The sequence below is a fragment of the Canis lupus genome, chromosome 37, assembly GCF_048164855.1.
Source record: "Canis lupus baileyi chromosome 37, mCanLup2.hap1, whole genome shotgun sequence".
Classification (NCBI taxonomy): domain Eukaryota; kingdom Metazoa; phylum Chordata; class Mammalia; order Carnivora; family Canidae; genus Canis; species Canis lupus.
Window position 1 is genome coordinate 2,917,052 of NC_132874.1, and position 26,992 is coordinate 2,944,043.

Genomic DNA, 26,992 nt, shown 5'->3' on the forward strand with positions numbered 1-26,992 from the left:
AGCATACGTTTCTAATTTCAAAATATTTTGAAATTAAATGCAAGCCACATTATAATGAAATATATCGCAAGTCACACAAATACTGGCTACATATGGCACTTTAAGCTTTCCAGTAGCCACATTTAAAGTAGAAAAAATAAACCAGTGAAATTAATTTTAACCAAATATTTTATTTAATCCAATATGCAAAAATGTTACAATTTCAACATGTAATAAAGGTAAAATTATAGCAATTTACAGTTTTAAAAATTAGGTCTTTGAAATCCAATAGGTATTTTATACTTATAGTATGTTCTTAGTTCAGACTTGCAACATTTCAACTGCTCAATAACCACATATGGCTAGTGGCTACCATACTGGACACTATAGCACTAAATTAACTCTAGGCAGCCTAAACCACACTCCTTGCTCTAAACACCTATGGCAGACTCACAAATTTGTAACTGCAATCTAGGGCTCTCCATGAATTCCAAACTAGTAAATTCAACTGCTTTCTCAACATCACCATTTCAACATTGTGCAGCCACATCAAAATTCTCTCCACAAGGGTTCACAATCTCTCTTGACAGTGTTTTCAATCTCCATGGTTCATTGTATCCAAGCCAGAAATATGGTATTTTTTTCCTTGTTAGCTCCTTTTTTCAGTTTCCACTTCAATCTATCTACAAGATATGTTGATTTTATTTCCTATATATTTTTGTTATCTGACCACTTTTCACCTTGTCCACTGCCACCGTTTTTGTCCAGACCCTGTCATCTATCTCACATCTGGATTATTGTCCCTAGCTAGTCTCACTATTCTTAATCTTGTCTCCTTAAAATCCACTCTCCACTCAACTGACAAATATTAGATGAGAAAAATTTTTGTTTTCACTAAACAATAACTGAAATTTAGCATTCCTTTCAATTATGAATACTGCATAGCAAACAGACCCGTCATACTAGCCATACCTGTGGCTATGTTGACATTGGAAATCACAGCCATATTCCTAGCACTTTCCTGTGGTTACAGATATCTCAAAATATTGTTAATGCTCACGAGAACCTAAAAAATATTATAATTGTTATTTTACTCTGAAGTGCCAATGAAGAAGCACAAATATAATTATATCAAACATTTAAAAATATTTTGAAAAAAATAAAAATAAAAATAAAAATATTTTGAAAACTATTTCAATCTGGTGTTGTTTTATTATTAAAGCTCATATTTTGGGGTGCCTGGATGGCAGAGTCTTGGTTTTGGCTCATGCTGGGGTCCTGAGAGCAAGCCCTGTGTTGGGCTCTGTGCTCATCGTGGAGTCCACTTGAGACTCTTTTTCTCCCCACCCACCCACACTTTCTCACTCTCTCTCTCTCAAATAAATAAATAAATCTTAAAAGAAAAAAGCTCATAATTTATTGTATTTAATCAGATATTTATCCTAAGATCTATATAAGATCAACTAGACTTCCAAAGAAATCTATAGTACAGTACGTTAAGAACCACTGTCTAAGGATTCCAGCAAACATCTTACTCATAAAGTATACTGGAGACAGTTATAAAAATCAGATGACAGAATTCCACTAATTATCCACTTGGGGTCAGATGACTGAATTTTAGCTTTTAGACTGATTCCTTCCTCCAGGATGCAGACTCTCTGGCCACAGAGTCCTGGGATTGCTAGGCTATCCCATTACATCCATGCATGAGTGTCTGCCAGAAACACACATCATTGTTTTATCAATGAAACAATTTCTCACATTACTTCTGCTATCAAACCCCTATTGTGAGTGGAGATGAAGAGCTGAAGAACTTGTAGGTCAGATGGTAGCTAACATTATCTGGAAGGTGAATCTTTATGAGGAAATTCCATTTATCGGTTTCCCTAGGGCAGCTGCAACAAGTTACCACAAACTGAGCGTCTTAAAACAATAAATATTCTTTCACTGTTTTGGAAGTCCAAAATCAGGGTTGGCTCCTTGTGGAGGCTCGTAGAGAGACTCTGTTCCATGTCTCTCCCTGGGCTTCTGGTGGTGGCCAGCAGTCCTTGGTGTTTTGGGCTTGCAGCTGCATCACTCCAGTCTCTGCCTGCCTCCGGCTTCAGATGGCCCTCTGTTCTGCATCTCTGTGTCTGTAATGTCCTTCTCCTTTCTCTTATAAGGATACCTTAAATCCAGGGTTGATCTTATCTCAAGATTCTTTTTTTAAGATTTTATTTATTTGGGACAGCATGAGAGAGCATGAGCTGGAGGAGAGGCAGATGAAAAAGGAAAGGAAGACTCCCCACTAAGCAGAGAGCCTGATGCAGGGCTCCATCCCAGGACTCTGGGATCATAACCAACTGAGCCACCCAGGTGCCCCTCAAGATTCTTAATTATGCTCTATTTCAAGGTCACATTCATAGGTATGAAGGGTTAAGACTTGGACATGTCCTTTTACAGGGCACAATTGAACCCATTACATATCACAAATTAACAAACTGCCCCTAAGGTTTAGCCTAACATCGATTCACACAAAATTTACATTATGCTATCTGGGCTGGGCTGAAGTGATTTATTGACTGATGAGTGGGAAAACAACTCTATTTTGTTTGGGGTTGGCAGGTCCTGTCTCAGAACCTTTAGATTGCTTCTTGATGCCAGTGGGCTTGGTGACCTTGAGCTTGTTGAAGTACAATGGTCTTACTCAGGGGTGGCAATTGACTACTGTGATGATGTTACTGATCTAGACATCCATAAAGCAGGAGGACAGGTATAGGGACATGTTCTTATGATGTTTCTCTAAGTAGTTGTACTTTCAGATGTGGTAGAGGCAGTCTTTCTTGATGACTAATGGTCCTCTTTATCTTCATCTGGTCACCACGCCAAACACCATTCACCCTCAAATGGAGACACTGCCAGTAGAGGAGCATTTCTTGTTAATGTAGGTGGCCTCAATTGCCTCGTTAAGCATCTGGAACTCCTAGACTGATGTTCTTGTGGTATCATAGGAGATTCTTCTTGCCAGTTTCTCCAAGCAGGACTTCTTTTGAAAGATGGTTGGCTGCTTTGAGTAGGCAGGCTCACTCTGAATATCTACAGTCTTCCTGGTCACCTGAGAAAAAGCTGGACTGAAGTAATTTAGACTAAATTACAGACCACACAAAACCTTTTTGGGGGCACCTAATTATCTCCCTCATTCATAATTGAGCGAAGCCTTGTGAGTTTATGTCTGCATCATTGACTAGAAAGGAAACACAATGAGAGCAAGAACCTCCTCTGTCTTACTCTCTTACACACACACATTCACTTATTGAGCAAATGTTTGAAGTATAGAGGAAAAGGAAACACAATTTTAAAATCTTTTTTGGAAAACAAAATAAAGAGTAATAACAAAATGTAGCCACTTTCTCTGACTAGCCCTCCACTAAAGGGAGAGCCATACTTGCCTGCTGGAGCAGTACAGTGAGGACTTAAATTGGTCTGGCCCATTCTGGTTCAGCTCCCTGGGTTTCCTTTGCTATGCATACCTCATGGTCCCATCTGAGATGAGACTGGGAAGTTACTCCTTTGAGAGCTGAACCAATAGAGGTCTTTCTCCTGTTCTGGGTTCAGAGGTATTATAGCTTTAGGGGAATTATACCATGTTGAGCACCTGAGCTCAACAGGCTCAGGTGCTCTGTCCTTTTTCCAGCCCTCACCTTATTGGCACTTGTTATGTTTTCTGCTCTGTAGCATAGTAACACCACAGTCTAGAATTAAGGAGAGACCACTAATACCGCTCCTGCTTCCAGGGCACATCTCAACCAGTAATCATTGCAGTGATATTAGGGTGAAGTAAACAGCTAGAGGTGCTTAGAGTGGGGAGCACCTTCAGGATCTGCTTTCCCCAGTTCCCAAACCCAACTTCACTGTATTTAAAGCAGAGCCCTAGCTCTGCTGTGGCCCTTTCCACAGAAAATTCTATCTTGCCAATCCTCTATTACTTGAGGTTTGAGATGCCAGCAATAGGCAGGCAGCACCTTTCTTAAAACACACATTTTAAAAACCTGAAATAACAATAACAAAAAAAACCCCTGTGTTCTCACTGCTTTCCCATAGATTGTCTTGGACTAAGGCTTTCCTCTTATTTGTCTGATATTATGCTAGTCTTCCAAGGTCTCAAATCCATTCAAACCTCCTTTGTGCCACCAAGTTCCTGAAAGGTGGGTTCTTGGTCTGCATTTGGTCTGCAAATCTGATCTAAAGAAAGAATTTGACCAACTGCTTTCCTTTTCTAATAACAAATGTTTCCAAGTTCCTAGTGGAAAATGAAGAAATTCATATCTCTCAGCAACTCTTACATATTAACGAAAATTCAGAATATTTACAGAACCTGTGGGAATAAGGGGGAAACATAGCTTACAGGAAAAAAAAAGATAGTTTAAATGCTTACATTAGGGAGGGAGGGGCAAGCTGGTGGAAGAGTAGGGTCCCCAAATCACCAGTCCCCACCAAATTACCTAGATAACCTTCAAATCATCCTGAAAATCTACGAATTCGGCCTGAGGTTTAAAGAGAGAACAGCTGGAATGCTACAGTGAGAAGAGTTCGCGCTTCTATCAAAGTAGGAAGACGGGGGAAAAGAAATAAAGAAACAAAGGCCTCCACGGGGGAGGGGCCCCGCGAGGAGCCGGGCTGAGGCCGGGGCGAGTGTCCCCAGGACAGGAGAGCCCCGTCCTGGAGAAGCAGGAGCTGCACCAACCTTCCCGGGCGGAAAGGGGCTCGCAGGGAGTTCCAGCAGGACCCCGGGAGGGCGGGGATGCCCTCGGGCTCCCGGGGACACTAACAGACACCTGCGCCCCGGGAGAGTGCGCCGAGCTCCCTAAGGGCTGCAGCGCGCACGGCGGGACCGGAGCAGCTCGGGGGGCTCGGGGGCGGCTCCGCGGAGGGGGCTGCGGGGCGGGAGCGCGAATCCAACAGCGCAAGCCCCGGAGCACTGGGCACCAGGACAAAGCCCAGGATCCGGCCTCCCCCACGGAAGGCAGAGGCCGGGAGGGCCCAGGACAGCGAGGACGCTCCTGCCCCGAGCTGAGCAGATCAGCGGCCCCGCCCCGGAGCCTCCAGGCCCTGCAGACGGAGAGCTCCGGAGTTCCTGCGGGGGCTGAATCCAGGGCTCCAGAGCTGCCCCGCCACTGGGGCTGTTCCTCCTGGGGCCTCACGGGGTAAACAACCCCCACTGAGCCCTGCACCAGGGGCAGAGCAGCTCCCCCATGTGCTAACACCTGAAAATCAGCCCAACGGGTCCCTCTCCCAGAAGACCAGCGAGACGGACAAGTTCCAGGGGAAGTCAAGGGACTTAAAGTACACAGAATCAGAAGATACTCCCCCGTGTTGTTTTGTTTGTTTGTTTGTTTGTTTTTCTTTTTGTTTTCCGTTTCCCCCACCCTTTTTTCCCTTTCTTTCTTTTTTTTCTCTTTTTCTTCTCTTTTTTTCTTCCTTTTTTCTACTTTCTCTTTCTCTTTTCTTTCCTTCTTTCTATCCTCTCTTTTTCTCCTTTTCCCAATACAACTTGTTTTTGGCCACTCTGCACTGAGCAAAATGACTAGAAGGAAAACCTCACCTCAAAAGAAAGAATCAGAAACAGTCCTCTCTCCCACAGAGTTACAAAATCTGGATTACAATTCAATGTCAGAAAGGCAATTCAGAAGCACTATTATACAGCTACTGGTGGCTCTAGAAAAAAGCATAAAGGACTCAAGAGACCTCATGACTGCAGAATTTAGATCTAATCAGGCAGAAATTAAAAATCAATTGAAGGAGATGCAATCCAAACTAGAAGTCCTAATGACGAGGGTTAACGAGGTGGAAGAACAAGTGAGTGACATAGAAGACAAGTTGATGGCAAAGAGGGAAACTAGGAAAAAAGAGACAAACAGTTAAAAGACCATGAAGATAGATTAAGGGAAATAAACAACAGCCTGAGGAAGAAAAACCTACGTTTAATTGGGGTACCCGAAGGCGCCGAAAGGGACAGAGGGCCAGAATATGTATTTGAACAAATCATAGCTGAAAACTTTCCTAATCTGGGAAGGGAAACAGGCATTCAGATCCAGGAAATAGAGAGACCCCCCCCCCTAAAATCAATGAAAACCGTTCAACACCTCGACATTTGATAGTGAAGCTTGCAAATTCCAAAGATAAAGAGAAGATCCTTAAAGCAGCAAGACACAAGAAATCCCTGACCTTTATGGGGAGGAGTATTAGGGTAACAGCAGACCTCTCCACAGAGACCTGTCAGGCCAGAAAGGGCTGGCAGGATATATTCAGGGTCCTAAATGAGAAGAACATGCAACCAAGAATACTTTATCCAGCAAGGCTCTATTTCAAAATGGAAGGAGAGAAAAGAGCTTCCAAGACAGGCAGGAACTGAAAGAATATGTGACCTCCAAACCAGCTCTGCAAGAAATTGTAAGGGGGACTCTTAAAATTCCCCTTTAAGAAGAAGTTCAGTGGAACAATCCACAAAAACAAGGACTGAATAGATATCATGATGACACTAAACTCAGATCTTTCAATAGTAACTCTGAACGTGAACGGGCTTAATGACCCCATCAAAAGGCGCAGGGTTTCAGACTGGATAAAAAAGCAGGACCCATCTATTTGCTGTCTACAAGAGACTCATTTTAGACAGAAGGACACCTACAGCCTGAAAATAAAAGGTTGGAGAACCATTTACCATTCAAATGGTCCTCAAAAGAAAGCAGGGGTAGCCATCCTTATATCAGATAAACTAAAATTTAACCTTAAGACTGTAGTGAGAGATGAAGAGGGACACTATATCATACTTAAAGGATCTATCCAACAAGAGGACTTAACAATCCTCAATATATATCTCCCGAATGTGGGAGCTGCCAAATATTTAAATCAATTAATAACCAAAGTGAAGAAATACTTAGATAATAATACACTTATACCTGGTGACTTCAATCTAGCTCTTTCTATACTCGACAGGTCTTCTAAGCACATCTCCAAAGAAACGAGAGCTTTAAATGATACACTGGACCAGATGGATTTCACAGATATCTACAGAACTTTACATCCAAACTCAACTGAATACACATTCTTCTCAATGCACATGGAACTTTCTCCAGAATAGACCACATACTGGGTCACAAATTGGGTCTGAACCGATACCAAAGGATTGGGATCCTCCCCTGCATATTTTCAGACCATAATGCCTTGAAATTAGAACTAAATCACAAGAAGTTTGGAAGGACCTCAAACACGTGGAGGTTAAGGACCATCCTGCTAAAAGATGAAAGGGACAACCAGGAAATTAAGGAAGAATTAAAAGGATTCATGGAAACTAATGAGAATGAAGATACAACCATTCAAAATCTTTGGGATGCAGCAAAAGCAGTCCTAAGGGGGAAATACATCGCAATACAAGCATCCATTCAAAAACTGGAAAGAACTCAAATACAAAAGCTAACCTTACACATAAAGGAGCTAGGGAAAAAACAGCAGATGGACCCTACACCCAGCAGAAGAAGAGAGTTAATTAAAATTCTAGCAGAACTCAACGAAATCGAGACCAGAAGAACTGTGGAACAGATCAACAGAACCAGGAGTTGATTCTTTGAAAGAATTAATAAGATAGATAAACCATTAGCCAACCTTATTAAAAAGAAGAGAGAGAAGACTCAAATTAATAAAATCATGAATGAGAAAGGAGAGATCACTACCAACACCAAGGAAATACAAACAATTTTAAAAACATATTATGAAAAAAAAAACAAAAAAACATATTATGAACAGCTATACGCCAATAAATTAGGCAATCTAGAAGAAATGGATGCATTCCTAGAAAGCCACAAACTACCAAAACTGGAACAGGAAGAAATACAAAACCTGAACAGGTCAATAACCAGGGAGGAAATTGAAGCAGTCATCCAAAACCTCCCAAGACATAAGAGTCCAGGGCCAGATGGCTTCCCATGGGAATTCTATCAAACGTTCAAAGAAGAAATCATACCTATTCTACTAAAGCTGTTTGGAAAGATAGAGATGGAGTACTTCCAAATTCGTTCTATGAGGCCAGCATCACCTTAATTCCAAAACCAGACAAAGACCCCCACCAAAAAGGACAATTACAGACTAATATCCCTGATGAACATGGATGTAAAAATTCTCAACAAGCTACTAGCCAATAGGATCCAATAGTACATTAAGAAAATTATTCACCATGACCAAGTAGGATTTATCCCCGGACACAAGGCTGGTTCAACACTCGTAAAACAATCAATGTGATTCATCATATCAGCAAGAGAAAATCCAGAACCATATGATCCTCTCATTAGATGCAGAGAAAGCATTTGACAAAATACAGCACCCATTCCTGATCAAAAATAACTTATATGTCTAAAGAGGAAAGGCTTACGATCAATCCCCAGTGATGCTGAAAAGGCATTTTCTAAAACTCAGTATCCATTCTTAACTTACAGTTCTCAATAAAGCAGACATAGAAGAATTCTTCCTCATTATAAAATACATCTGAGGAATCTGCAGAAGATTCTTCAGTAAATGAGGGAAAAACAAGAATGCTTGATCTCTTCATTGCTATTTAACATCATTATGAAGGCTCTGAGCCATTGAAATCAGATAGGAGGAAGAAATTAGAAGCAAACTAATTAAAAGGAGGCAGTAAAATGTTTACTTTCAGATATTATCACAAAAAAAAAAAAAAAAAAAAAACAGAATTTACCAGAAAGGCAGTAAGAAGTCAATTCAATAAAGTATAATAGGATATAAAAATAATGCACAGGAATAATATTTTCACATACAATTAAATGCTAGATTTGAATAGGGAAATACACCATTTACAATAAGAGCAAACCCAGAATACCTAGAATTTCTCTGCCTTCAGTCATCCCGATTAGTGATTTTACTTACTACCTCCACTCATTTAGTGCTTCCTGTTATTTGCAGCCAAAGCATAATCTGAGTAAAAGCTGTGTCAGGTTTGGTCTGAAGACCTTTTTTTAAAGATTTTGAGAGAGGGCACAGAGGGGCAGAGGGAAAAGCAGACTTCCCCTGATGAGCAGAGAGCCCGGCACAGGGCTTGACCCCAGGACCTGGAGATTATGAGGCAAACTGAAGGCAGAGGGTTAACACACTGAGCCTCCCAGGCACTATTTATGAGAGGTTTTTATTAGCACTCTTACTTTTTGCCCAAGTAACCCTGAGGCTTTGGATATTCAGGGTAGCCTGTAGAGTGGTCACAGTTGACAGGGATGTGGAAGCTATGTGCTACCTGCTGGTTGCCAGTCTTCCTTGGCTGACTGGGATCCCAGTTTAGAGATGCTGCTCTTAACAGCAGGGTACAGACCCTCCAGGTCAATTCCTGGAGGGAATTCCAGCTAAGGTATGCAAGATACTCTGCAGAGGTGAGCTCACTGTGCACAAAACTGTGGAGCATTTTAGTTTTACAATTTTTGTGTGTCCAAATATTTTATCAAGTGGTATTGAAGCTTATTTAATTGCAAAGTATATATACATTTGTGAATCATGAGAAAGTGCTTGGATTCCAACTTAAACCACAACGATTTTGAAAAGGCCAGCTACATCCCTTGTGAGCCGTCTTCCCAGCAGCTATGTAAATATGTAACTACAAATGCTCCAGATAAATGTTTTTCAAGGAACTCTTGTTGAATTGCTCCGGATTTTGACAAGGTCAAGGTTCTAATGAAAAATACGGACAGCCTTAGGGTGGACATGCAGCTGAGCACCGTTGGGAAGAGTACTTGCATAATCAGCTTCAGTTGCAAGTATTGCACATCGCTATTTGGCCCTAAAATAGCTATGCAAGTTGCACTGTTCAAGCAGAACTAGCAGCTGAGCGTGGCACAATCTGTGACCTTTCAGAGGAAAGCCCACAGCCCTTCTCCAAAAAGCACATAAGGGGCTCTGAAAAGAGCCTTTGAGTTAGTTAGCCGTAAAGACGCTTACTCCGGCACGTTTACTTGGAGCTGGTGTACTTGGTGACGGCCTTGGTGCCCTCGGACACGGCGTGCTTGGCCAGCTCCCCGGGCAGCAGCAGGCGCACGGCCGTCTGGATCTCCCTGGACGTGATGGTCGAGCGCTTGTTGTAATGCGCCAGGCGCGACGCCTCGCCCGCGATGCGCTCGAAGATGTCGTTGACGAACGAGTTCATGATGCCCATGGCCTTGGACGAGATGCCCGTGTCGGGGTGCACCTGCTTCAGCACCTTATAGATGTAGATAGAATAGCTCTCTTTCCGGCATCTCCTGCGCTTCTTTCCCTCTTTCTTCTGGGTTTTGGCTACAGCTCTCTTGAAGCCTTTCTTGGAGATGGTAGTGCCCTTCGAAGTCAGCTCCGGCATGACAAGTGTCCAGCCCCAGCGTTACAGCTCCCTGGTTCCAGCTCTAACGGCTCCACTCTCCCGTCTGCGCCGAGTAACGGAAAGGCGCTCAAGCGTTGGCAGAGCGGTATTTATAGGCACAGCGCTGCAGTGACGCACGGAGCAGACACCATCTGATTGGCTGGCGGGTGGTGGCGTGAATGTAAATGAGGTGATTCTGGCCAGGCTTTCTGATTGGCCAGATGGCCATCAGCCAATCAGATAGCAACTCACAATCTACTGTCAGCCTATAAATAGGCCCCTTAGCGCTTCTGGCGGCTGTGGTCTCCCCTGGTAGATCAGCCTCGCGATGTCTGGGCGCGGGAAGCAAGGCGGTAAGGCACGTGCTAAGGCCAAGTCACGGTCGTCCAGAGCCGGCTTGCAGTTCCCGGTGGGCCGCGTCCACCGCCTGCTCCGCAAGGGCAACTACGCGGAGCGGGTCGGGGCGGGCGCGCCGGTGTACCTGGCGGCCGTGCTGGAGTACCTGACGGCCGAGATCCTGGAGCTGGCGGGCAACGCGGCCCGCGACAACAAGAAGACGCGCATCATCCCGCGCCACCTGCAGCTGGCCATCCGCAACGACGAGGAGCTCAACAAGCTGCTGGGCCGCGTGACCATCGCGCAGGGCGGCGTCCTGCCCAACATCCAGGCCGTGCTGCTGCCCAAGAAGACCGAGAGCCACCACCACAAAGTCCAAAGCAAGTAGCACTTCCAAGTCCGGAATCCCAGGGAGTGATCTGAACGTTGTGAGAAGAAAAACCAAAGGCTCTTTTCAGAGCCACCCAAATGATCAGTGAAGGCTGTGCATGTGCTGCCGTATATGTGATGTCCATACATGCGTGTACCTACGCAGTGAATCTTGGTAAAAATCCCAGCATAGGGGATCCCTGGGTGGTGCAGCGGTTTGGCGCCTGCCTTTGGCCCAGGGCGCGATCCTGGAGACCCGGGATCGAATCCCACATCAGGCTCCCGGTGCATGGAGCCTGCTTCTCCCTCTGCCTGTGTCTTTGCCTCTCTCTCTCTCTCTCTCTCTGTGACTATCATAAAAAAAAAAAAAAAAAAAAAAAATCCCAGCGTACTGAAATGACCGTTGGTTCTACTAACTGGGCTCTCACCAAGCCTTCCTGATAAGTGGGCAGCGTTAGATTTTTTAAAAGGGTAAGGGTAGGGGTAGGGGCAGAGCAGCTGAAGCAGGCTCCAGGCTCTCTGTAGATCCTTCTGCAGGCATTGATCCCAGACCCCGAGGGGAAACCAAGAGTCCTTCACCTAAACCGACTAAGCCATCCGGGCTCCTGGAACAGCAAGGTGTTTAGTTACCACATACTGGAGTGAGAAAGCACAAACTTATTAAAACCACCACTTCTCAGCTAATGTAAACAGGTGACTTTTAAAAAATGTTTTTAGGAAAAGAGCGAGCCTGGGCATGCAAGAGAGCATGGGGGTGGGGCAGGAGGGAGAAAATCCCAAGCAGGCTCCACGCTCAACCCGAGCCCTACCTGGGCTTGGCCTCTAGACCCAGAGATCGTGACCTGAGCCGAAAACCAAGTCCCTTGCTTAACAGATTGAACCACCCAGGTGCCCTGCAAACAAGGCAACTTTAATGCTAATATTTCAGCGAGTTAAGGACTATACTTCAGTGATGATTGAATAAGAACAAACAGGAAGGTACGCCTGGCTGGCTCAGTGGCTGGAACATGCGACTCCTCTTGATCTCACTGTTTCGAGTTCTAGCCCCATGTGGGTGTAGAAGTTACTTAAAATCTTTTTTTTTTTTTTTTTTGAAGGTTAAACTTTTATTCAGCAAGGCTCAATTACATGCTAATTTCCAGCTAGGTTGCACCAAAAGGGACTTAAAATTTTCCTTTTGGGGGGATCCCTGCCTTCCGCCCACTACGTGATCCTGGAGTTCTGGGATTGAATCCCGCATCGGGCTCCCTGCATGGAACCTGCTTCTTCCTCTCTGCCTGTCTCTGCCACCCCCCTCTCTGTGCCTAGTGATATATAAATAAATAATAACCTTTAAAATTTTTTCCTTTTGTTATCCCTGAAGAATTGGATTCCTGTTATATAAAAGCTTCGTTCTTTCTTTAGACCTACAAAGAAGTATGTACAGTTGACTTCACCAAATGATTTATTCCCCTTTCCCATATTTAGAAATTCCTTATGATCCCTCAGACAGTTCCTTCTGGAGCAAGCTTCCTCCTTTCCCCCAGCCAGCCCCAGTGGGTTCACCTTTACAGGCTCTGGGACTTACTTAATATCTTTAAAAAAAAAAAAAAAAGGCAGGACAAGTGAAATCTTGTAGCTTTAACTGGTGGCAGTTCTACAGCACATAGATCTAACAAGGATGCAAGGTTTTCTTAAAGTATCCTCTAAAAAGGAATTTCCTTTCAGACATGCTAGTATCATTCAGTATCCTGAAATCTTCAGACGTATTAGTAAATCAAAACATAGCAAGTTAATCTTAAAATATAGGGCATATGTGAATATTCGATCTGGGTGGCTTCACACACTTTTAATATAAAGGAGAAGAATCATTTCTTAAAATGTACAACAACATATATCAAAACAAAGGTTGGTGCGATGGAGAGATACTAATGTCAGTCTTATAAGAGTGAGGAATATGACAAGAATGTCATAATTATTTGAAATTATTAAGAAATTTTGGCCAACCTTTTCAAAAATTTTAACTACAAAAAAATAGTTTTTCAGTTGATTTGTTTGTACTGTGAACACTAAGAAATTGGAAAACAAATGAACATTTAGACTATCAAATGCAAAATTACAAAATATTCAGTAGTCTACCTTATCCAAAAGAAAAATAATCTCATTGGTTTAAAAAAAAAAAAAAGAGGCCATTCCAGACACTTGAGATCTACACATAGGGTATGTATAGAAGCAGATTTGAAGGTATAAAGTTCTATAAGAAGTTAAAGGATGAGGCTAAAGTACATAGTATGTTGATTAGGGGAATTGGGTTATGAAAAATTTAACCATCTCTTGATTTAATGTACATAAATATTGATTAAGACATGCAGTTGGGGAGGGTACAAAAGGAAGGAAAAATTTTGAAGACTGAAAAATTGCACAGGTATGTTGAACAAAATTAGATAATGTTTAGATCACAACAATTACAATTTGTATGTGAAATTTTAAAATCAAGGAAAAATAATGGTATAATAGATAATCGTCTAAATGAGGGATATGTGAAAAATCTAAACAGAAAAGTTCTAAATAATTTATATAGATACACTTCCATCAAGCCAGTAGAGTTTAAGACCCCAGCCTTAAAAAAAAAAAGCAAAAACAAAACAAACAAACAAAAAAAAAACAGCCTTGCCAAAGCACAGAGTATGGAAAGGCAGAGGAGAAAGGAAGTGACTTTGTAGTAGAGAAATCTAGCAAACACTATCTCAGCCAGGTGATCAGTGATAAGCCATGTTGATAGCATCTGCCTTTTTCTCCCCACTTACTTACTTACTTACTTACTTAATTTATTTATTTATTATTTTTTGATAGCATGTGCCTTTAGTATGATATGTTGAGAAGGACATTTCACTTCTTTGTTATTCCTCCCAACAACTCCATAATCCCAATTAAACCATGAGGAAAATACCAAACAAATCCAAGTTGAGGAACATTCTACAAAATATTGGACTATAAATCCTCAAAATTATTAAAGTCATCAAAACCAAGGAAATTCTGACAAATCTTAGCCCAGAGGTGGCTAAGGAGACATGACCATTAAATGTCATGTATTTTGGGTTGGATCCTGGAACAGAGGAAAAAAACAAGACAAGTTAGGTAAAACCTATTGAAATCCAAACAAAATTTAGAGTTCAATTTACTGCGATGTACCAATGTTAGCTCCTTGCTTGTGACAAATGCACAAATATTGACAATAGGAGAAACTGGGTGAGAAGCATACAGGAACTCTATCTTGACAACTTTTCTGTAAATCTAAAATCATTCCAAGTTAGCTTATTGAAAAGATCAAAACAAACTCAAGCTTACTGGAAAAAAAAAAAAAAAAAAACAGGGAAGAGTTCTAAATCCAAACACAACAAAAAATAAATAAATCCAAAAACAGATGAAATACAGCTCTTAATGTGACAGTAGAATTGGCTCTGAACAGAGTGTGGTTTAGGATGTTCTAGTGTCCTCCTAAAAAAACTTTGAGGGGTGCCTGGCTGGCTCAGTTGGTTAAGCTCCTGACTTTTGATTTCAGCTGAGGTCATGATCTCAAGGTCATGAGATTGAGCCCCCTTGTCAGCCTCCATGCTGGGTGTAGAGCCTGCTTAAGATTCTCTCCCCCTGCCTCTCCCCACCCCTGCTTGAGCTTTCTCTCTCTTAAAAAAAGCCCCTCATTTGTAGCCGGTGTACTTGGTGACAGGACACAGTGCCCTGCCCACTGTGTGCTTGGCCAGCTCCCCAAGCATCATTAGGCAGTAGCTGTCAGGAATTCCTTGTAGATGATAGTCAAGAGCCCATTATAATGAGCCAAGTGAGTAGAATCACTAGTGAGGTGCCCTAAAGTCACTAACAAACAAGTTCTTCACTCATAGGGTTTCTGTAGAGATGCTAGTTTTGGGATGAACCTGCTTTAAGACTTACTGTATGGACCTTAAGTGTAATAGGGTATCTGTAACAACTCTGGCATTTCCTGCTGAGTTAGGGACAGATGGGGCTAGGCAGGAAAAGATAAGGGAAAGGCCCAGAGTCAGTCCCATCAATCTCTGGGCTCCTGTAAATCCCAAGGACACCGAGAGGCCTCAGAATCAGGCTCCTATAAATTCCAAGGACACTGAGATACAAGAAAAACAGAAATAAGGAAGCAAATGTGGCCCCCTGGCTCCCAAACATTAGGGAGTATCTTCCTTTGATGGCTACCAAGTAATCACTGAGACTCAAAGACACCTATATGTCATTCACTCAAGATGGCACAAGAAATCTCAAGGCCATAAACTCTCTAGTCAGGTTTTCTATAAAAGGCCAGCCAGGGCAGCCCGGGTGGCTCAGTGGTTTAGCCCTGCCTTCAGCCCAGGGTGTGATCCTGGAGACCTGAGATCGAGTTCCACATCAGGTTTTCTGCATGGAGCCTGCTTCTCCCTCTGCCTGTGTCTGTGCCTCTCTCTCTGTGTGTGTCTCTCTTGAATAAATTTGAAAAAATAATAAAAATAAATTTAAAAAAATTAAATTAAAAAAAAATTTTTTAAATCTTAAAAAAAAAAAGGCCAGCCAAATAAACCTTCGGTGGACAACCCTGTCAGGACCGCTCTCACTTCTGAGAGCTCTCTCTGTATCCCCACTTAATAAACTTCTATCGGGGATCCCTGGGTGGCACAGTGGTTTAGCGTCTGCCTTTGGCCCAGGGCGCGATCCTGGAGACCCGGGATCGAATCCCACGTCGGGCTCCCAGTGCATGGAGCCTGCTTCTCCCTCTGCCTATGTCTCTGCCTCTCTCTCTCTCTCTCTGTGACTATCATAAATAAATAAATAAACATTAAAAAAAAAAAAAAAAAAAACTTCTATCGCTTTACTCACTCTCCTTTGTCCATGAGTTTCATTCTTCGACTCCAAGAGACAAGAACCTGGCTCTCCCACTTCACTGCCATTCTTCTGTTATCAATGATGGCTTCTTGGAGCCTTTCTTGGACATAATAGAAAACTTAGAGAAAGACCTGGAAGTAAGAAACACAGCCTCCCACAACGTGAGGAAAAGAGAGTAGCAGGTTGTAAAGCCATGGGGCTTATTAATACACCATGTATTCAGATGAGGTATTGGGCAAACTCAATTTCTGATGGGAATAAAATCAAAAGGCAAATGAATAGAAATGAGATACTTCAGGTCAACTTGGATTGAACTATACTCTTAGTTGCATGGGCCACTCAGAAAGCAAAAGATTGTCACCTGGGGCTTGGAACCTCTTCGAACTGGAGCCCCATAGAACTGCTTAATTTTGCAGATCTCAGCCTCAGCCTCTTGGAGAGACACCAACTTCCTTACCCAAGGTCCAGATTCCTGGAGGAATGGACTTATGTCCACTCACTGTCCCTCAATATTAGAGGGAGGACGATGATATCGGAAAACAATGCATCTGGGTCAACAACATCAATGTGTTAGGAGGACTATCTACTTTCCAGTGTTTCCTGATGTGGAATAGTAACTGCTTATCTTTGCCTGTTTTAAAAAACCCTGTCCTGTGGCAGAAGTGGTTCTAGTCTACCACCTGAGCAAGTGAAGGTGATGCTTTGCTGTTAGAGTTACTAGCCTGAGTGAATTTCTAATTTTGAGAAAGTGAGATGAGGCATCATTTCATGTTGGGTAGCTTGTTTCTGCCTCCTTTGGTGCAAAAAGGTGTTTCTTTATTACAGCATGGGGATAGGGCCCATGGGCAGAAAAAGCTGGACTGAGGTTGTAAGGAATGGCTGATTATATACCTTGGAGTTGGGTGGGGGAAGTAAAAAGGAAAGGGAGTTTCCAGAATGATTTTCATACGCTAAAGAAGACTCTTAGGATCCCAGAGGCCTAGCTATTATCAATCTAAGGTTGTTTTTCCCTCTAGCAAAACATTAATATGAAGACAGTTGGGAGTTTCCTGGAGGTAGGTTCTACTCTGCCAATCTCTAGTATTTGTCACTGAGCTGCGGGCTATAAGGGCGTTTAATTTTATCTGCGTTTCCTTTTTGCCTTTGTTTCCCACATGGATGACTGTTTCCTGAACTGGAGGCTGTCCTGGGCCTGGGGTTGCTGTTGCTGTGCTTTTGTTTAACTTTGTATTGGGGTCCAATGGCACAGCACTCCTGCTGAGTGAGGGACAGGCAGGGCTAGGTCTGAAGATAGGTAAGGGGCCCCAGAATCAGGCTCAGGAAAATCCCAAAAATGTGGAAGTGAAAGGAAACCAGAAATAAACAAATCAGACCATCCAGTCCCAGGTGTCAGAGGTGGGGTCTTATTGCAATGGATGCTTGTGACCGACAGAGAATTACTGGTCCCTAAAAGGGAAATGGGCCGCCGTTAGAGGTGTTATCACTAGCCCTACTCAAGGGTGTTATCAATAAAGATGTTAAAAGGGCTTAGATTCACTGGTTGGCTTTCAGTAAAAGACCAAACGTTGTAGGGGCCTCAGTGACAACCCTGTCAGGACCCCTCTCACTCCTGAGCTCTCTCTGTATCCTTGTTTAATAAACTTCTATCCCTTTACTCACTCTCCTTTGTCCGCAAGATTGATTCTTCAACTCCATGAGACAAGAGCCTCACTCTCCCACTTCAGAGCATCCCAACCAGCTTTGTCACAGGCTCCCCGATCTTAATCTGCAGCACTCATCCCCTCCTAGTTTTGCACACTGGCATGCTAAGGTCTCCACCACCGTCCTGCTCTCCCACCTTGCCTGCCAGCCCATCCTTCTCTATCCTCGGCTCTTCTTCCAACTTTCTAAGTGGAGCTGCAGCCTCCAGTTGGGTATTGGTAGCTGTTGAACAGCCCCCTGTGGCAGCTACTGCTTTCCCTTCTTTGCCGCCATGTGCTGTGCACAGTTCCTCAAACAAATGCATTGGACCAGCTAGTGTTTTCAGGGCATCCCCTGTACTCATGCAGCAGTACACAAACACCTGACCTATGGGCCACCCCTCCCTGCCTGCAGGGCCAACCTAGGACTTCCCCCTCGGATGCTTCTTTCCCAAGACCCCATTTCTTTGATCCCCTAGTTGGCTCACCTATTGTTGGCTCACAACTTTGGGAGTTCCCTGAGTGAAAATCAAAACTAGTCCCAGAGGGCAAGGGAAGACTGAAGGAAGAGATGGGCCACTCCAGGTCAGTAGGTGGCAGCTTTAATAAGCAAAGGACCTTGCATCCAAGACTTGTCTTAGGCAGCAGCAAGACAAGTGGATGGCCACACCCTCCCACCAGAATCTTAAGAGTTAATTTAGAGGCCATATCTGGGTTCCATCTTGTGCATCATTCTGATGCTCCCTCAAGGCTATCTATGTCCTTGAAGGGACTCCTAGTACAGGAACAGTGGGGAGAGACATACATTCCAAGGACAGGGGAGTGGGTAAGTAGCTTCTGATTGTCCAGGTCCAGTTTGAGGGTCAACCTGCAGTCACATGTCTGTCAATGGCTCCCCCTAGCTTTCAGGGCAAAGCTCAGAATCTACAGTTTAGCTGTGAGATGTAGCTCCTGCCCACATCACTGGGCTCTTTTAACACTCTCTCATGTTGTGGTTTTATCAAGATACTTCAGTTCCTTGGACCCATTTTGCTTTAATTCACGTTTGTCTTTCCTAGTTATATTCCCTCCCTGGAATGTTCTTCCTTCCCCTCTTCATTTAATTAGTCTTTATAAATCTTTCAAGATAATTCTTATGCATTACATCATTTGTGAGGCTTTCCTTGACCATCCTCCATCTTAGGGCCATTTAGATGTTCCTCTTTGGTGACCTTGTATAGCATTTAATATGCTCCAGTAGAAGTTGTTAATTTTTATGCCTGTTTCTTTTACTGAACTATAGACTTTTTTATGATGTCTTCATTGTTTCGGATGTCACAGTGCCTGAAACATAAAAGACATCAATTCATGGCTAGTTGAATGCATTTATAAATAGATTTGTGTCCTGGGTTCCAGCTGCTTACTATTTAGTCTTTCGTTTTTTAAAATGTATCCATCCATTTTAGAGAAAGAGATAGAGCATGTGAATGGGGGAGTGGCAGAGGAGAAGGAGAGAATACTCAAGCAGACTCCCTGCTAGCTTGGAGCCCAACTCAGGGCTCAATCGCAGGACCCTGAGATCGTGAGCTAAGCCAAAATCAAGAGTAGAATGTTCAACTGAATGAACCACCCAGGTGCCCCATTATTTAGTATTTTCGTGACAAAATAATAGCAACATAGAAAATTGAGGGGGAAAAGGCATCCATGACTTCAACATTTTGACAAATTTAATTTATTTATGTTTTCCACAAGCCTTTATGAATACAGAATATTCTCTATTTTCAGTATTATGATTTTTTAAAAACACATTAGATTTTTTTCCTAATTCTTATTGTTGGGCCGGTGGGATCAAGGGGGATCGGGAGGCACCAACAAAATGGTGGCAGACCCCCCACCTTGTTGCCCCCACCTCAGAACTTTCCCATCACCAGCAGACACCCCCCACCCCAGGACATGTCATCAGGGGGGAGACTGGACCTATGCAGGAAACCTGAGCCTACTTTATCCAAACCCCATATAAGGGCATGGACAGTTATTGCCCTAGGCCATTCCACCAGTAATATGCCTAATACCTATCATCCTGTACAGACACCCAACCCGTTCCCCCTTCCCCCTTAAAAAGCCCGCTTGCCCTTGCCTGCAAGGGACTTCCCTGGCCCATGACTTTCCCACTCTCTCCCTCCCCTGCAGGCTGCAGAACCTGGGACTGAGAGCACATCCCATTAAAAGCCTATTTCAACCAACTTTTGCCTGGCCTCTCTATTCCATTTCACTACCAATCGGATTAAACCTGACACTTATTTTCACTAGGTACATGAAAGTCCATCAAAAAACATTTATTGAGCACTTACACATCACACACTGCATCACACACTGTTCTCAGTGCTTTATGTACCTGATATTGTTTAACTTTAAAAATAATCCTTTAGGTAGGTGCTATTATACCCATTACACAGATGAAGAGATTAAATCTGTTTAAAACCACAGAGCTAGCATGAGAGCCAGCATTTCACCCCAGATGTTATGACTCTAAAGCCCACCTTAACCACCACTATACTGGAATGGATAATTTACCATAATTTACTTAAATATACCATTCTTCCATTGTTGCCTATCTAGGCTGTTCCCAAGATTTTATTATTACAACCAGTGGTCTAATGAACATCCACATGCAAATAGCCTTTTTCTCCATCTGAAGTATTTGCTCAAACCATTCCTAGGTATAGGTTGAGTGGGTCAAAGAGTATGCAAGACTTTTATGGCTTTCTCCATATTGTTCAATTATTCTTCCAGATGGCAGCATAAAAAAGCCATCAGCAAATCCTCAGAGTATATCTTTTATTTTGCACTCACAGAATTTGGGGTTCTTGAAATAAAGATTTGCTTAGTTGGTAAGGTAAAGTACTACCACATTATTTTAATTTGCATTTTTAAAAATCAGAATGATATTAGACATTTTCATTCATTCGTATATACAGATAGACCCTGACAGAAGCATTGACAAATGTATGTTTGTTTTGCCATGTAGTCCCATCTTGTGAAATGTCACTTTGGGTCCTTTAAAAAATTAATTTAAACAACAAATTCAGATTTGTTGTTTTCTAACCATATAAAACTTAAGTTATATGGTACACCCTTCCTAGAATATTTGTAAAGTCTGAATAAAGCAATTTTACAGTGTAGTCATTAAGAGCCAGTTGGATTTTTGAAACTACCCCTTAAGGAAGAACGGATTCCTCATTAGTGTGAAATGTGGTCACACAGGAGCTCCTTTAAAGTCAAATATAATCTTAACTGACACCAGAGAGAGCCCAGCAGGCATTCCATGGGAAAATACATCCAATTTTTAATAATGTTTCTGAAATGGCACTTTTGAAAATGTACAGTGAAATTTGAATACTGCACCTAATAGTACTGGGAAGAAAAATTGAAATCAATGCTTAAAATATTCATTCAGACTTCAACTTTTTTGTGAACAAGGAAAGATATAAAATAAGAATGGTAATTAAATGAACAATTGTAGAACACCCACAGATGGCTGTTCAGGCCTTTTTTCGATGGCTCTTTCTGGCTCGTGTGAGCATGGGAAACAGACCGACCTGCCTCAAAACCCAGCTGTGCTGCTTCTAAGTTGAACCAGCTCCCTGGCCTCTCCCCCTTGCACACTGTAATGCCTACTTCGCAGGGGAGCAAGAAGCCCAAGTCCTAGATCACATCATTACAGCGTCTGGCACGTAGCACATGCTTTAGATCAGTTAGTGCTTTTCTTCATCTATGGTGGTTCTCAACCAGGGGTGACTCTGCTCCCCATGGAACAGTGAGTACTGTCCGGGGATGTTTGTGGCCAACGGAGCCTGGGAGAAAAAGCCCTCGAGTCAGGTCTGGGTTTGAGTCCTGGCTCTGCCGCTTTCTGCCTGGGCAACAGGGAAGGTCTCTTGACATCTCAGCCTCCACTCATCTAGAGCATCTAGAAGGGAGAACCTCTCATGAGGTTTATGTGGATTTTACAAGTGTAAATTGTAATTTCCTCTCCTTTGTTTGTCAGGCTATACCTGGCACAGAGGTCCCCTGGCCAAGCTCAGAAATCTGCTGCAGAACCACCCTCCTTTGGCTTCAAGTTTCCAGCTGGAGGCAGGTGGATTCACACTATTGATCACCTCATTTGTGAGGATTCTGTATCTGACACTTCATGCCCATTGTTTAAGACGCAAATGTGGAAAAGCGTCCTAAAGGAGGCTTCCTGCCCATGAGCCCACTTCCTGCTTCCTCTCCTGCCTGCACTGTGTTCAGCTGGCCAGAAGCTTGCCACACACTTGGCTTCTCAGCTTCCTGCCAGGCTGCTTTGGGGCCCCATTTATCTACACAGAGAACAGACACCCACACTACGTGTCTGAAATGTGTACGTGAAATGTGTGGTTATGGGTCTCCCACCAGATCTCAAAGTTCCTGGAGACCATTAACAACACAGTGAGGGACCCCAGTGTGACTAGCTTTATGGGCATCCCTCTGAGCACTTTCTGAAAGAAGTTGTGCACAACTGAAAATCTCTTGGGAAGTTTGGGGCCACGGCAAGGAAGGCAGCTGATGGCTGTCAGCAAGGGGCCGCAGCAAGTCTGTGCCGGGATGGGGACACAGATGGAGTCTGTCTCCTCCCAGGCCCTTGCCCCCAGGGAAAGCGCACCCTAGAACCCGGCCTGCTATCCCTAGAGTAGACCGGGAAATGCAGAAGCATCTCAGGTAAGCAGGCTGTCTTTAAATGAGATGGGCTGGGAAATGAGTGTGCGTCCGGAGAGCACTCTTCTTTTTGCCTGCTCTCCTGACTGCCTGGCCGCAGGCAGGCCCCGTGCCCCATGCAGCTGCTGAAGAACGCAGAGGGCAGCCAGTCTCACCTGCAGACGTTAGCTCCCGCGAGTGTGGAGGGCCCAGCCTTCCCCCGCCGAGTGAAACAGAACGAAACCAAACAACACCTACTTTTCACATTTGGCCCAGATGCATCCAGAGGTAGAGGGCACAGGAGAGGCCCAGTACTTTGTGTGCTTCCTGAGTTGGGCTTCTCTGCATCAACACAGAAGCCACCAGGGTCAGAGACAGAGCAGGGGCCTCCTGTCCTTGTGCCTATCTGCAAACATGTGTTGCTTCAAATCCAGTTTTTTTGAGTCACCTGCTACCAAAGGCAGTTGTTCCAATGGGAAGCCCAGCCGCTCCCATCACCAGGGGGAAATCTGTTCTCATTCCTACCAGGAAAGACATCACTGTTTCTGCCAAGTATAACCGAGCACTGCTTGTAGGGTTCACTGGAGGGGGCCCTGTTCACTGTGGCATCCGGTGGCGGGTGGGTATAAAAGCAGGTGATACCTCTGTGGGTGTCTGGCCATCTGCTCAGTGGAGCTCTGGGGCTTCAGGGGTGAGATGGTGGCAGAAAGGGGGAGCCAGACTTGGGGGGATTCTGGTTTAGTGAAGACCTCTTTTAAGTAGAGCAAAATCCCCAGTGAGATGAGCAAAGGTTGAAGAGCAGACATCACCGCCTCCCCTGCGCTGGCTCCCAAGCACACCGTTGGTTAACTGCTCTCCATTTATGCTCTACAGCAGTTCCCTAAACAGGGAGGGGGTGGGTGCTGCGTAGGGCTGGGGTGTAGTAAAGGAGGGTTCTCAAACCCACTCTCGGGGCCTGCTGCCCAGGATCTGGCTCAGCCAGGGAGCAAGCAGGTGAGGAGGGCAATGTTGGGCCAGTGGGATCAAGGGGGATCGGGAGGCACCAACAAAATGGACCCCCCACCTTGTTGCCCCAACCTCAGAACTTTCCCATCACCATCAGCAGACACCCTGCCCCCCCAGGACACGTCATCACGGGAGCCTGGACCTATGCAGGAAACCTGAACCCACTTTACCCAGACCCCATATAAGGGTATGGGCAGTTATTGCCCCAGGCCGATTCCACCAGTAATATGCCTAATACCTATCACCCTGTACAGACATACAACCCCTTCCCCCTTCCCCCTTAAAAAGCCTGCTTGCCCTCCCCTGAGAACGACTTCCTTGGCCTGTGACTTTCCTGCTCTCTCCCTCCCCTGTGGCCGTGGAACCTTGACCGAGAGCACGTCCCATTAAAAGCCTATTTCGACCAACTTTGCCTGGCCTCTCTATTCCATTTCACTACCGATCGAATTAAACCTGACAGGCACAGAGCTTGCTGAGAGGTTCGTGGACAGAAATCACACACCAGACCTTGGTATCTGTCATCCAAGATGTCCTCTTTGAATGACATCTTTATTTGCTCTTTGAGAGGCTGGCTCCCTTCAAGAGTGAGATTTCTGTCTGCTAAGAGCACATTTATTCAACAAACCTTCCCCCAAGGGGGAAAGGCCATAATTGGCAGCCAAGGTAAAATTTCAATAAAATGGAAACTCAAAGAGAAAGGAAGTTGTATTCACATACTATTTATTTTCCTAATAAATTATCATAAACCAAGTGGTTTAGACAACACACATTTACTATCTCACCCTTGTGTACATTCAGAAGTCTGACCTGGGTCTCACATGGCTAAAATCAAGATTTTGGGGAGATTTGCCCTTTCATAAATAATCTGATAGCAAACATCTTTTCTCATAGACATCTGTCATGTGTTCTCCCCTTAGGATAGACCCCTAAAATTGAGACTTTTTCTTTCCCCCAAGAAGTTAGTTTTCTTTCTTTTCATAAAATACCTCTTCTTGTGGAACTAAGTTTGGGGCAGTTTGATCTCTGTCAAGGGAACTGACTCACCACAATTGATGTAGACTAATAATCTAAAATGGGATGATGCAGGAGACCAACAAGTCTGTGACAGTGGATGAGATCACCAGGAAAGCCAATGGGCAAAGAATGGACCCTATAAACACCAAGATTTAAGAGGCAAGTGAAGAATATTGAGAGATAAGAGGAGAACAAAGAGAGCTTGGTATCTTGAAAGTCAGAAGAATGGAGTTTCAGGAATAGGTAGTGATGAATACAGTTGGATGCAACAGAGGAGCCAGTGGGACCAGGGCTAAAATGTACTTGTTGGGTCTAGCAGACAGGTAGTTATTGTTGACATAGCCGGTCTCTTACAGAAGAGTAGTGGGCATAGTAGACCAGTTATGATGGGCTGAGAAATTCATGGGAGGTGAGGAAGAGCAGAAAACAGTCCAAAATATTCTTCTGAGATGCAAGAATTGGATGGGGGGTAAGGGAGTGAGTGTAGTGAGAAAGGGAAAGCACAAGTTGGGAACCAGCCTGTATGAGCATCTGGGAGTCCTTGTCATCTCCCTTTTGGCCTTCATTTTTCTCTTAATTATAGTTATCCTGAGTCTTTGGATCTGCAAACCATTTTCCTTGGCTAAAAGGATAAAGGTTTGTTGGGAGATGGAAAGTTTCCACCATTTGCCCATTGCTGGCAACTTCATCCATTCATTGTCCCTTAGCTCTCTCTTGGATCTGAACTCCACTTCTTCCCTTCATAAGAACTCAAAAAAAAAAAAAAAAAAAAACACCACCTAGAAAGGGATTTTCCAACCTTATCTTATTGGGAGCTGTTGTAGTTTTGGAATATAGGTGAGGTTTGGTGGGGTGAGGCCCAAAGCCAATGACCAAGAAAGCATTCATTATTGAGATGTCTTTAGTGCGAAATGGTGGTTTTAGGAAAGCAGGGAGACAGGACCCAAGGGCAGGAAGAGCTGCTGCCTAGGGGTTGTGAGGGAAGGCTGATGATATACTTGGGAGCTGGGGGAGGTAAGGAAAAGAAGGTTTTCAAAGGATTTTCATATGCTAAAGAGGACTTGCAAGATACTGGAGGCCTTGCCATTGTTAAGTTAAGGTAGTTTTTCCCTCTAGTCTGGCATTCAAGAGAAGACAGTAGGGAGTTTCCAGGAGGAACATGACACTCCACCCACTTCAAGTATCTGTCAATGGGCTGCAGGTTATATGGACATTTAATTGTCTACATTTCCTGTGGAAGCTAGGTTATTGATAAAAATGCTTTATTCTTGAAAATTGCTAAGGCATTTGTAAATTAAGGGAGACTCATGTCTTGCAGGATTGTGATCTCTGTAAATTAACTATCTGTTATTTTCTTTCTTTAGCTTTAGGCCAGCCAGGAGTACCCGAGGAATGTCACACACCTTCCACCTGGGGCTGGGGGAGGTGGGGGGGGGGGTTGGTTTGCAGAGTGTCAGCTTCTGTTTTGTCCTCAGCTAGCCTTCTGCTCCCTTATGGGGGCTTTAGTTTGTTTTTACACACTTTTGTGTCTTCACAAAACTGATTTCCTACTGCCTTTTATAAGACTCTTTTTAGACGTGAATTCATCAGAGCTCCTTGTGCTTCCATATTATTATTATTTATTTTATTTTTTAGAAACCACTCACCTTTCTTCTTCTCCAGGATCATTTGTTCTTTTAATGTAATTACATATATTTGTGCCAAGCTCTCTAAGAGCTCTCGTAAGGTCTTTGGAGGAACTAAGCCCCGAAAAGTTTATGAGAGAGCCTTCATTCCCTAAACCATATGTATTGCAGAACAAAACTATGTGTTTTAGCGATAAAATTATAAATGTGTGCTGAGACTAAAATAACTTCTTTCCATTTTTTTTTTAATTGCAAAATTCTGGGCAAGAACTTACCAAAGCTGTTCTCTCCTCATCTGGGGGCATGTCTGCTCTTCTTACTTGCCAAGCAAAGTCTGTATCTCCGCTGGGTCCTCTCCGGCACTGTGCTCCTCTGCTAGAGTGTAAGTTCTAGGCTTACAGCTTCTGTCCCTGCCTCAATAGGTGCCTGATTGAAGGAAGCCGCCCCGGTGTTCCCATTGCCCCAGGGAAGAGCCATAGATTATGTTTGTGTCCTGTCGGCCCTCCTCTTTCCTTCCTCTCTGCTTCCACTCACAGTTGTAAGAAGTATAATAATGATGGAGAAAAGAAGGCTAGCTGAGGACAGAGCGCAAGCTGCCACCCGACAACCGACACTCCACCCCATTCCCCACCCTACCCCCCCCAATCTACCCCCGCCAAAATAGCATAAGTGTGACATTCCTCTGGAGGTTCCCAACTGTCTTAATGTTAATGTCTCGCTAGAGGGATAAATAACTTTCACTCAACAAGGGCCAGGCCTCCAGTATCTGTAGGTCCTCTTTAGCATATAAAAATCCTTTTGAAAACCTCCCTTTCTTCCCTGCCTCCCCCAACTCCCAGATATATAATAAGCCACCCCTCACAAGCCCAGGGACTGCAGCTCTTCCTGTTACAGGACGTCTTTGCACCAAAGACGTCTCAAGAATTCTTGGTCGTGGCTCTGGAACCTCACCTCATCAAACCTCACCTATATTCCAAAACTACATCAATAGGTTGGCAGAAAATAGAAATGATAATAGAGGAAGTTCAACATATGCAGCAGCCGTTCTAGGTAGTCGCATGCACTGA

General features: G+C 43.8%; 2 protein-coding genes and 1 pseudogene across 3 annotated transcripts; 1 reads left to right on the top strand and 2 right to left on the bottom strand.

Moving 5' to 3' along the window:
* Positions 1-154: 154 nt before the first annotated feature.
* LOC140626467 (histone H2B type 1-A) lies at positions 155-26,512 on the bottom strand. Of its 2 annotated transcripts, none has more exons than XR_012025641.1 (2): positions 26,201-26,512; positions 155-3,073 (listed from the first exon to the last, which is right to left on the bottom strand). XR_012025641.1 is itself a non-coding variant. In XM_072814275.1 (2 exons), exon 1 carries the CDS (start codon positions 10,340-10,342, stop codon positions 9,959-9,961), a length of 384 nt encoding a protein of 127 aa, XP_072670376.1. In that variant the 5' UTR covers positions 10,343-10,437; the 3' UTR covers positions 155-3,073; positions 9,165-9,958. The 2 variants fall into 2 exon arrangements, 1 of the variants encoding a protein (XP_072670376.1); XM_072814275.1 differs by lacking the exon at positions 26,201-26,512 and adding an exon at positions 9,165-10,437.
* LOC140626465 (histone H2A type 1-A) lies at positions 10,660-11,375 on the top strand. Its single transcript, XM_072814273.1, has one exon. The coding sequence runs from the start codon at positions 10,671-10,673 to the stop codon at positions 11,064-11,066; it is 396 nt and encodes a 131-aa protein (XP_072670374.1). The 5' UTR covers positions 10,660-10,670; the 3' UTR covers positions 11,067-11,375.
* LOC140626501 (small nucleolar RNA SNORD22) lies at positions 12,527-12,632 on the bottom strand (annotated as a pseudogene).
* Positions 26,513-26,992: the final 480 nt, after the last annotated feature.